Source organism: Trachemys scripta, chromosome 6 (assembly GCF_013100865.1).
Source record: "Trachemys scripta elegans isolate TJP31775 chromosome 6, CAS_Tse_1.0, whole genome shotgun sequence".
Classification (NCBI taxonomy): domain Eukaryota; kingdom Metazoa; phylum Chordata; order Testudines; family Emydidae; genus Trachemys; species Trachemys scripta.
In genome coordinates this window covers 27,208,468-27,220,829 of record NC_048303.1, presented here as the reverse complement: position 1 = coordinate 27,220,829, position 12,362 = coordinate 27,208,468, and the positions used below count along the sequence as shown (strand labels likewise).

General features: G+C 36.4%; 1 protein-coding gene across 2 annotated transcripts in view; it reads left to right on the top strand.

Moving 5' to 3' along the window:
- PAIP1 (poly(A) binding protein interacting protein 1) overlaps nucleotides 1–12,362 on the top strand; it is a 37,706-nt gene that overhangs the window by 9,747 nt on the left and 15,597 nt on the right. For both annotated transcript variants that reach the window (XM_034773993.1, XM_034773994.1), the window contains exons 4-5: nucleotides 2,835–2,947; nucleotides 11,377–11,488. In XM_034773993.1, coding sequence (XP_034629884.1) covers nucleotides 2,835–2,947; nucleotides 11,377–11,488 — 225 coding nt within the window. The remainder of the gene's footprint in view (nucleotides 1–2,834; nucleotides 2,948–11,376; nucleotides 11,489–12,362) is intronic.

Here is a 12,362-nt window from a genome sequence, read left to right as displayed (position 1 = left end):
ACCCTGTCAGTTCTGAATTCAGCTATTCTGTCTCTCATGATTTGACATCTACAACTTTCTACCATTTTGATGCAATGTTGTTGTCACACTGTCCTTTGGAAACATGGAATTTGGGCTAGAAACCTGAATATTCAATTTTTAAATATTAGAGAAGGACTAAATTTAGGATTACATTGCATCAGCTACCTTTTGGGTGTGAGGGTGGGAAGAGGCGGTTTTGTTTTGGAGTCTACTTCTGACCTTGATTGGTTCAGTCATGTTGGCAAAGTATTGAAAAAGTTCCATAGAATCAATTTTCATTTTTGTTCTTGTGTGGTTCTAGGTCTTCACTTAGATCAGATGAGAGTTCAGTGAAACTGCAGCACTTTCTTCAGCCTGTAATCTTTCAAATTTATTTATTTTTTTTATTTTATTTTATTTATTTATAAATCCCTCTGAAACCTCTTTCAGTTATGTTTGTAATTTTAGTACCCTCATATATCAAATGGGTGCTGTTTTGATGGCCTGCACAGAACAAATTTAATTATATTATCACAGTTGGATAGACCCACAATTTTCCTACGAGATCTAGAGTGTCTTAGGGAAGCTGAGGCATGATTTCTCCTTTTTCAACCAAGCATTAAGCCGGTTAGTGGGTTTTTTTTTTTTTGTAATTTCCACAGTGTTGCTATTTTGTCAATGGCTTTTAAATAGTGTGCTGAATGCCCATACATCAGACATTTTGGATGACCTTATTTTATTTTCATTAAGCAAATGGTAAAGACCTCCATATCAGTATTTTTCTCATTCTTCTTGAATGGCATCATTTGCATTTTGGACATAAAGCTGTGTAGTTTGAATTTCGGATGTAGCATTAATAATTAAGTAGGAAAGCATTTTTCCTCTATGGAGTATAGCCATTGTTCAATTATCCCGTTTGACAAACTAGTTTACATTGTCAGTGTTGATTCTTAATTCTTTCTTTCTTTTTTTCCTATCTTTCTCCATTTGCAGTCTCTTAGCAGTGGAATCATAAGTGTAAATTTGTCTGGTGGAGTGTGTTTGTGTGTGTGTGTATATATATTGAGGGAAAAGTACTTCGATCATTTCTTTTAACTTATTCATTTTGTGCTACATTAAAGGTGATGATACTAGCATAAAATAACTTTGTATCTTACCTATCAAGTTCAAGTCTGGCATAATCACAGAATTTGCCATTTTTGGGGTGTTGCAGACAAGCAAGCTTCAGCTGAAATTGAAGAGTTGCTAGAAGTTCTGTCTATGATGCCTGTATTGAGAATGTATTGCTTGCAGCAACATCAAACTAATCAATTTTCTGCTATTTCATTTCAATAGAAAAAATTTCAATGAAATGTTTGATTTTTGAAGAGTCAGAAGAAAATGGCTTCCTAGAAGAGTATGAATCAATTATCCATTCCTGAATAATTCTTGATAACATTTGTTTTAATTATTACAGTCCAGTCATTTGTTTTGTACCACTTCCTTTCAATTTTAGGCATGTTGAGTCAGGAATTCATATGCTAATATTTGGTAATCAGTAAACAGTCAGTTTGTTTTACTGAACAATAGCTTTTCCATTTAGCTTTCTCTTTTAGAAAGAGAAACAACCATCTATGTGAATTCATCACTGAAGGCTTAAAAGAAAAATGAACTAGCTACCTTTGTAGAGAGCAACGTTATCAAATGCCCAGCACACTCTGTTTTAGTTTCTAGATTCTAGCAAACGAAGCCCTCCTAACAGTTCACAATTATACCCAATCCCATCTCTTCAGTATCTGACTATTGATTGTAACTGCTAGCCATGATCTTCTTTCTAGTCACCAATGTTGTTTACCCGTTACCCTTTTTCACAGGATTCTAGAAGGCTCTCTAAATTTCATATTGCTTCCTAATAGAGTAACGAAAATCTTGATGTCTTTTCAATTTTTAGAATAGACTTTCATTTACAGATCAAAATGTTTCTACTATTAAAAAACACAGCTTTTGAAATATTTTGCTCAATTAATTGAGTGATATAAAAGTTCAAAAAATAGACCTCCCTTCCTCCCAAAATTAAGTAGTGTCTTTTTTAGGAGAACAGGGAGAAAACAAAGGTTTTGCAACCTTGACTAGTTTATAATGGTTATGACTCTGTTTCCCAGGTGTTAAGTGCTTTGCCTATTGAGTGATACACAAGCATTTTTAGTTGAGGTTTTTGGCTATTTTTATGTTGACAGCATTCTTAGGTTTTTCTGAACATTCATCTAAGTATTGATGTTGAGGTAAACAATAAATTACTAATGGAGTGTAACTTTCAGATACATTGGGCATTAGGATGTGAAGGGAAGGAGGAATTACTGAGACACAGAATCATAGGGTTAGAAGGGACCGCAAGGGTCATCTAATCTAACCCCCAGCCAAGATGCAGGATTTGTTGTATCTAATCCATCCAGGACAGGTGGCTATCCAGACTCCTTTTGAAAACCTCCAGTGAAGGGGCTTCCACAACCTCCCTAGGCAGTCTGTTCCATTGTCCTACTGTTCTTACAGTGCCATCATGCTGGAGGGTGTTGGCATTTTTACAAAGTCAAGACTTCAAGGTGTGGGAAAGCTGGTTTGATATTGAATTGCCATTCGACTCTCTGAGCAATCCCTTGCTGAAATTAAGCATGTTACAAATAACAGTTATTGAAGTTCTCTCTTTTTGCTTAGTCTGCTAATCAATGATATAGCCAGCTTTTTAGAAATCCATTGGTGTTGATCAAGTGCTTTTACTGAAAGATATCTTTATTTCCTAATGAGCTAATTTTCATTTATTGTGAATAATAATTTATTTTCTGAATTTATTTTGGAAGGCCACATCTGTCCCCAATTTTTCCTACATGGGAGCACGGCTGTGTAATTATCTATCTCATCATCTAACCATTAATCCACAAAGTGGAAACTTCCGGCAATTGTTACTTCAGAGGTCAGTATCTACCTGTATTTTTATGATGAGGGAAAACTAGTATGCTTAAAAATGACTTGTTTTCCTCCTTTTGTCTTTACCTCCAAACTTAGTTCAAAGGAGTCAAACTACATATTTAATATAAAGCAAAGTTTAGACTGAGATTTTAAATGAAAGCTACGTATTTGAGACCAAGACCCTCATTTTTGATGAATTTGTGAATTCATAAATTACTAATAAAGCTGACTGGAAACTAGTTCCTCCAAAAATCAGTGTAGTATCCCCCACAATCTTTTTTTCAATTTTTCATAACTTCTAAAGTGTCCTGTTTTAATCTCTTGTTTGAAAAGGAAAATGTGCTTCCTCAGTGAAGTAACTTGCACCTTCCCCTTGAAATTCAAGAGTGACATATCTCTGCAGTGTGTCTGTATCATATTGCTTCTGAATTTCTCTTGCATGTCAATATGCTCTGCTGCTGCTACCAACAGTCCTTAAATTCCCTGAATTGTTTGTGTTAAAACCATTTTTAGGATTTTGATATTTCATTTTTTTGGTCTCAAGTTTGTCTTCTGATTAGAAATACACTTGTGAGACTGAGAGAGACTAAGTGCAGTATAAAAGAATAGGATTCTCTCTTCAGAGTTCTTTTGGCAAGGCACTTTATTTTTAATCAAGAGTTCTGTTGCGGTAATCCTATTTTAAAAGAGCGGTATTCTTGGCCTCTAATAAATTATGGGGAGCACTTTTTATTAGTCTGTATGGCAAAAGGCTTGACAGATTAGTGCACTTGAAAGGTATACTTAAATTTACAGTTTTTCTTCATAAGATTTAGTCTTTAAAAGAAAGTATTCTTCCTTTTCCCAAGGGTCCTTTGGGTCATTGTCAGAGCTGTAAAGATTTGTTCTTTTCTTCTTAAACCTTTCTTATACTCTCCTGCAATCAGTAGATTTCTAGCTAAATACATGTTAATCAGCGTTGAGGCTATCATCACATCAGTGAATCGGGAGAAATCTGCTGCTGGGCAATAAGAAGCACCAATTCTTTCCCCTCTTAAGAGTCTGAATTTCTAACCCTTTGACCTCCCAGGAAAGATACTAGACATTGAATAGATGGTTTTTTTTCTTTTAAATAACTTTTGCCTACTGTGGATTTCTAGGAACTCTCCAAAGGATACACTACTCTATTTCATGATTAATAAAATACTTTATTGGAGCAGAGTCTGTTACCATGTTGTTGAATATTTATTTCCTTCTTTCCCTGAGTGATTTGTGAGCATCCTAATTCTAGATTATTAATATGAAATATTATACTCAGATAATAAATACAGTATAGGACTTATATTTACGAATTAATATTGTCAATGATGGAAAGTCTGCCGTGACCTTTGGTAAATTGTCCCAATAGTTAATTACCCTCACTGTTAAAAATGTATACCTTACATTCTACTTTTTGTTTTGCTAGTTGTCAGATAACTTGTCAGATAAAATACTGATTAGAATAAAGTTATTTCCCTGCTGGAAAGGCAAGGTTGACCACAACTCTGTGAAACGAAGTATAGTGCACAAATGATTTGAGATAGATGGAAAGTTCAGTTGCTATTTAAAGCAAATTATTTTCTCAGAAAACAAATTAAGGGCTTGTTCAACCTCCCTTCTATTTCTTCTATTCATTTGTTTGCTTCTGTTTTATTTTGTAACAAATGAAATTGGGGATAACTCTTGGTTACACCCATATGAGTCAAATAAACGTTGTGTAGCGTTTAGAAAACCATTATTTAATATATATTTATTACAATTACAGAGCTAGCTACACCTCTGTCCCCTTTTGGGGTTGGGTCTCTTGTGCTTTCCTGTCTCAGGGTGGAATCTCATGATTCTTCCACTCTTAGTCCAAATTTTCAAGTTATTAGAACTCAGTTTGCATGGCTTTGTATGTGGAATACAGTTTTTGAAATGATGGTGTCAAGCTGTCTGAAGATGCTCACGGACATGAGTGCCAACCTTAGGGCAGATTGCCACAAACCAGGGCACAAGCCCCAAACTGGTTATATGTTTTGTAGGGCTGTCAAGCGATTAAAAAAATTAATCCTGATTAATTGCATTATTAAACAATAATAGAATACCATTTATTTAAATATTTGTAGATGTTCCACATTTTCAAATATATTGATGTAAATTACAACGCAGAATATAAAGTGTACAGTGCTCACTTTATATTTTTGATTACAAATATTTTGCACTGTAAAAACGTTAAAAGAAATAGTATTTTTCAATTCACCTCATACAAGTACTGTAGTGCAATCTCTTTATTGTGAAAGTGTAACTTACAAATGTAGATTTTTTTTTTTTTTAATTACATAACTGCAGTCAAAAACAAAACAATAGAGCTTACTAGTCCACTCAGTCCTACTTATTGTTCAGCCAATCGCTCAGACAAACAAATTTGGTTACAATTTACAGGACATAATGCTGCCCACTTTTTGTTTACAATCGCACCTGAAATTGAGAACAGGTGTTCACATGGCACTGTTGAAGCCAGCGTTGCAAGATATTTATGTGCCAGTTACACTAAAGATTCATATGTCCCTTCATGCTTCAACCACCATTCCAGAGGACATGCGTCCATACTGATGATGGATTCTGCTTGATAACACTGGTCTACAATTTTTGAGAAGTCGTCTGCTTCAGAGAAAAATGTGCTATTTATTATGTATTTTGATGTGCTGAATTCAAATTTGACAATTAAAACAACTGGCTACTGTTTCTAAGATATTTAAGTTTTTTACATTTTATGTCTATGTATAGATAGTAGTTTTTTAATCCTAAATTGTAAACCTAGGTCTTTTCATGTGTTTATGGTTGCTTTACATGATAATATTTCACCTGTCCTGTTTATGTAACACTTTAAAAATCAGCAAAAGGGTTATATAAATAAAATTTATTATGAAACAAAAGGCAAACTATGTACATAGTTTAGTCCTATTCAGCGCCTACTCGGCGCTTCTTGGCTTGTCTCTTGTATTCATTAAATGGAGCATTTCTTGTCCCTGTCCAGCAATAGTCTGCACGCATTCATGGGCTCCATTTGCCCTGATAGCGTTTCTCCATTGTTGCAATGTTCTGGTGAAATCACTCGCCGTGCTCGTCGCTCACTGCTCCGCAGTTCGGTGGAAAAAAATCTAGATGAGAGTGCAAAAAATGTATCTTTAGTGACATGTTGCAGCCAAGGCTTTTGTATGCCTTGAGGAGGTTTTCCACCAACAACCTGTAGTTGTCTGCCTTCTTGTTTCCGAGAAAATGTATTGCCACTAACTGGAAGCCTTTCCATGCCGTCTTTTCCTTGCCACGCAGTGCATGGTCAAATGCATCATCTCGAAGAAGTTCACGAATCTGAGGACCAACAAAGACCCCTTCCTTTATCTTAAGTGAAGCTAACCTTGGAAATTTTCCACGGAGGTACTTGAAAGCTGCTTGTGTTTTGTCAATGGCTTTGACAAAGTTCTTCATCAGACCCAGCTTGATGGGTAAGGGTGGTAACAAAATCTTCCTTGATTCAACAAGTGGTGGATGCTGAACACTTTTCCTGCCAGGCTCCAATGATTGTCGGAGTGGCCAACCTTTCTTGATGTAGTAGGAATCTCTTGCACGACAATCCTATTCGCAGAGAAAACAGCAGTACTTTGTGTATCCAGTCTGCAGACCAAGCAAGAGAGCAACAACCTTCAAATTGCCACAAAGCTGCCACTGATGTTGGTCATAGTTTATGCACCTCAAAAGTTGTTTCATGTTGTCATAGGTTTCCTTCATATGGACTGCATGACTAACCGGAATTGATGGCAAAACATTGCCATTTATGCAGTAAAACAGCTTTAAGACTCGTCTTCGATGAATCAATGAACAGTCTCCACTCATCTGGATCGTGAACGATGTTGAGGGCTGCCATTACACCATCGATTGTTGCACGCTACAAGATCCCATTCCATGAAGAAGAATGGGACAAGATCCTTTTGACGGTCACGGAACATGGAAACCCTAACATCACCTGCCAGGAGATTCCACTGCTGTAGTCTGGAGCCCAACAGCTCTGCCTTACTCTTGGGTAGTTCCAAATCTCTGACAAGGTCATTCAGCTCACCTTGTGTTATGAGGTGTGGTTCAGAGGAGGAGGATGGGAGAAAATGTGGGTCCTGTGACATTGATGCTTCAGGACCAGAAGTTTCATCCTCTTCCTTGTCTGACTCAAGTGAGAATGATTCTGGTGCATCAGGAACCGTCGGTCCTTCTCTGTGGGGTACTGGGCGTATAGCTGATGGAATGTTTGGATAATGCACAGTCCACTTTTTCTTCTTTGACACACCTTTCCCAACTGGAGGCACCATGCAGAAGTAATAATTGCTGGTATGATCTGTTGGCTCTCTCCAAATCATAGGCACTGCAAAAGGCATAGATTTCCTTTTCCTGTTCAACCACTGGCGAAGATTTGTTGCACAAGTGTTGCATCATATGTGTGGGGCCTACCTCTTGTTCTGATCTCCAATTTTGCAGCCAATATAAAGGTGATAGACTTTCTTAACCATAGTGGTTATACTGCGCTTTTGTGATGCAAAAGTCACTTCACCACAAACATAACTTCTGCTATCTGCACTGTTCACACAAGTACGAGGCATCTCTGCTCACTTTGGCTAAACAGAAATGTGTCCCTTTGCAAAATCAAACACTGACAAATAAGAGAGCACGACACTGTATGATTTCTAGAGCTGATATAGGTCAATTTGTTCAGCAGAGTGATGTAAGCTTCGTTATGATTGCATCATCCATGACTTCTAGGAATTACATGATGCAATTCATATCCTGTATGACCCAGTACCAGCTTCAGATTGCATCATTCATTGTTTTGCCTAAAAAGCAAGTACTGTCCAAACCCAGTCATAGATTTATTCATAGATCCAGTCAAAGATGTATTTTAGTCATTTCTGGTTTAAATTGAGATCCCTTCCCTTTATAACTCACTTATCCTCCGCCATTCCCAAGTCAAGGGTCGTATATACTGACCCAATAGCATATCTTGAAAACTAGAGCCAATCAACAATTTTAAGCATCATTTTCGTTCTCAGTGACCCAGAATTAGTAAAGTTTGATTACATTTATTTCAGAAGCATTTTGGCTGTAGAGCAGTGTAACAGTCCAAAGCAGAGCGGACCCACACATGGTCATTTTCATCATCTGAGTCCGATGCCACCAGCAGAAGGTTGATTTTTCTTATTTGGTGGTTTGGATTTTGTAGTTTCCGTATTGGAGCGTTGCTCTTAAAGACATCTGCAAACATGGTCCATACCTCATCCCTCTCAGATTTTGGATAGCACTTCAGATTCTTAAACCTTGGGTCGAGTGCTGTAGCTGTCTTTAGAAATCTCACATTCATGCCTTCTTTGCATTTTGTCAAATCTGCTGTGAAAGTGTTCTTAAAACAAACGTGCTGGGTCATCATCTGAGACTGCCATAACATGAAATATATGGCAGAATGCAGGTAAAACAGAAAACGAAACATACAGTTCTCCCCCAAGGAGTTTAGTAACAAATTTAATTTTACGCATTTATTTTTTTAATCAGCATCATCAGCATGGAAGCATGTCTTCTGGAATGGTGGCCGAAGCATGGAAGAGCATACGAATATTTAGCATATCTGGCATGTAAAAACCTTGCAACTCCGGCTACGAAAGTGCCATGCGAATACCTCTTCTCACTTTCTGGTGACATTGTAAATAAGAAGCAGGCAGCAGTATCTCCCATAAATGTAAACAAACTTGTTTGTCCTAGTGATTTGGCTTAACAAGAAGTAGGACTAAGTAGACTTGTAGGCTCTAAAGTTTTACATTGTTTTGTTTTTGAGTGCAGTTATGTATTAAAAAAAAATCTACATTTGTAAGTTACACTTCATAATAAAGACATTGCACTACAGTACTTGTATGAAATGAATTGAAAAATACTATTTAAACATTTTACAGTGAAAATATTTGTAATAAGAATAATTTAAAGGGAATACTGTACACTCTGTATTCTGTGTTGTAATTTAAATTCACTATATTTGAAAATGTAGAAAAAATCCAAAAATATTTAATACATTTCAGTTGGTATTCTATTGTTTAACAGTGCGATTAATTTTTTTAAAACTCGACTTTTTTTTTGTTAATCGCGTACGTTAGCTGCAATTAATCAGCAGCCCTAATGTTTTGTATTAGATTTCATCAATCAAGTAACAAATGTGAACTTGACAAGCACTATAACAGACAGTCCCCTGGGGCACTCCAGTTTATCTTGTCACCCGTGCAAGCCTGCGTTTGTGATAGATGGTCCCTTCCACCAAAAATCACAATGATATTCTGGTTACTCCAAATCCCAAAGGGCCAGTCACTTACCACAGGTCAGTTATGTCTTAGATCTCTCGCCAAAGACCATGCTTGTAGCCAATTCTGTAATAAACTAACTAAAGATTTATTAATTAGGAAAAAGAAATGAGTTATTTACAAGGTTAAAGCAGATAACCATACACACACATTTGTTACAGTCTTAAGTTCCAAAAAGGTGATAGTAGCTGCTATATATGCAAGCACTTTATGTCTTTTAGGGCTAACCAAACTAAGTGACTTGGGATCCCTGGCTTATGCTTAGAACTATTGCCCTCTCCCAATTCCAAGCAGCATAGTAATGATGATTTCTCCTTAACGAGGATTTCTATTCCCTTCCCCTAGCGTTCAATCTGTGATGGGATGAGGACTTGTGCACCTAGAATCATAAAATCGTAGGACTGGAAGGGACCTCGAGAGGTCATGTAGTCCAGTCCCCTGCTGTCTTCATAGGTGTGAGGGAAGCAATCAACAAAGTATTTTGTCCACTGATGTTCTATAATGGTTTGTCTGGTGCTATAGGCCTTCTTTTGTTGGAGGAGGAGATGATGTCTCTTGTGGTAAACTAGTATATTGCACTTTGTAATGCTTCTCTCCTGGCTGTGGGGTTTATAATCTTAGCACACATTTTATAGTTACAGAGCAAACACTTAAATATCACCTGATGATGCGGATAATATTAGTAAGATTAATACATGCAGCATCATACAAGCATTTCATAAAGTCTAAACACTAAATACATTCTTAACATTCTTAATACATTAATACATTCTTAAAACTCTAATATCTATTTTAACAATAGTAACACATAGGTGAGCCAGATTGGTTTCCAGCAATGCATTTGTCATTTGTGTTCAGTGAGGCTTAGGGTCCTTGGCATGAACTGGCACCTCATCTGCCAGCATCACAGATAGCACTTTGGAAGAAAAGCTATAGAAGCTTATGCTTGAAAGAAGCAGGGAGAATAAGACTTGCCCAAGACCAATATAGCAAATCCGCGTCAGTATTTTGGAGTAAAAGTTTATGGTTTCCAGTCCCAAAATCAATCCATCAAACCACAATCATGCTCAGCTCTCTAAAACTGGGCTTAGAAACACAAATGTGTTCAGGAAGGTTTGCCTTGTTAGTCCATCTAGAAAACTTAGTTAAGGTTGCTCATGTGGTTTTCTTATCAATGTTGACACTGAAAATCCAGGAAATAACATTAATATTTATGCCAACCTTAACTTGCATGTTCTTCTATCCAAACATAATCCTAAATCAGTCATACTTCAAAGCCAGGTCCCTTTCTGTTCCATCAAATTATCACTGACAATGCTTGATAATGAAAAGGATTGGTCCATGAGATTCTCTGTTGCTGTGTATTGGTATGCACATTTCCAAAGACCTTGTTTGGTATGGGTACTTAGATTTCTATACAAAACTGCCCCTTATTCCCTTTCATCTTTTTTATGTTCTGTATTTCCATTCAACTGTAGTCCGCCATCTCATTTTGATTTACAATTAAACTATACATATCAATAATTTATAACTGGTGGGCCAAGGTTATATGGGTGATACATGTTTATAAGTGGTGTAAAATAGTCTGTGGTGTTGCACATGAAGCCACTAATAGAAGGCTATGAGAAACTATCATTTAAAGTATCCCTACTCAACTTCTACTCACTGTGTGTAAGTTACATCTTCTTGGACCCACTTAACAATATTTAACTTGTATAGGGACAATGTAGGGAAATAATATATATCAGTGATATAATTTAAAAAAATTAATATGTTCTGTTCCATTCTGCTGTCTGCTTCCATTCTTTCAGGACTAGAAAACACTGCCTTTTTTGAAATCATACAATTAAATTAATTAATGTAAAAGAAAAAAATTAATATTGTCTGTACGAAGTCTATACATTGCTTCATGAATCAGTCCCTTTTTATTGATATTTTCTATCCAGTTTAGTAGTTCACAGCATTTTAACTGTTTAACACGCTATCTCTTATGAACACTAAAATTTCTAGCAGTAACAGTAGTTTGATTCTGAAGATGTTTTTGTAGGTGTCGAACGGAGTATGAAAACAGAGATCAAGCAGCAAAAGGTGATGAGGCTACTCGAAAACAATTTCATGCTTTTGTGCTTTTCTTAGCTGAACTTTATCTTAACCTCGAGGTAAGAAAAAAGTTCTATATCGTGGCCCTTTTTTGTTACTCATTTAAAATTTCTTAAAAGATTAAAATAGAAGATTTTTTTTTTTTTAATGTCATTGAACCTTTAACCATCTAGGAACTTCAAAACTGATTCGTTATCATCAGTCTCAGAAAACAACCCAAGAACAAGCCATGTAGAGACTAGAAATGCTTCTAATAAATTATAATAAGAGCAACTTTCTTAAAGTCAGTATTTGATGTGGATGCTGTCTGTCTATCTTTCTTTCTTAAGCTAGGGGAAACCAGTCAGCATGAGGTGTCTCCTGTCTCTGTTTTGAAATGAGATTTTTGCCTGGTGAAACCACCACAATATATATTACTGTACTCAAATCCAAGAACCAGCTGATAGGGGAAGTTCCTTCCTAACTCTTATCAGTTAGAACTTGGCTTATGCCTTGAAGCATGCCAGTTCATTTTCCATACATATATTTTTTTTTATCTTACCCTGGTGAGTTTCATCGGTAAATATGTGATGAGATTTTTAGAACGTATATATTTCCTTTCATTGGTTTTTAAATGTGGTGCATGTTTCAATGTAATTGAATGTTCCAATAAGTTAAGTATGTGCTTTGCTGTTTTGGGGAAACTAATCACAAAAGAAATGTATGTATTGCACATTAATTTTTTTATAACTAGACCTCAAAAAAGCCATTTATAAATTCATAGATTCTAGGACTGGAAGGGACCTCGAGAGGTCATCGAGTCCAGTCCCGTGCCCGCACGGCAGGACCAAATACTGTCTAGACCATCCCTGATAGACCTTTATCTAACCTACTCTTAAGTATCTCCAGAGATGGAGATTCCACAACCTCCCTAGGCAATTTATTCCAGTGTTT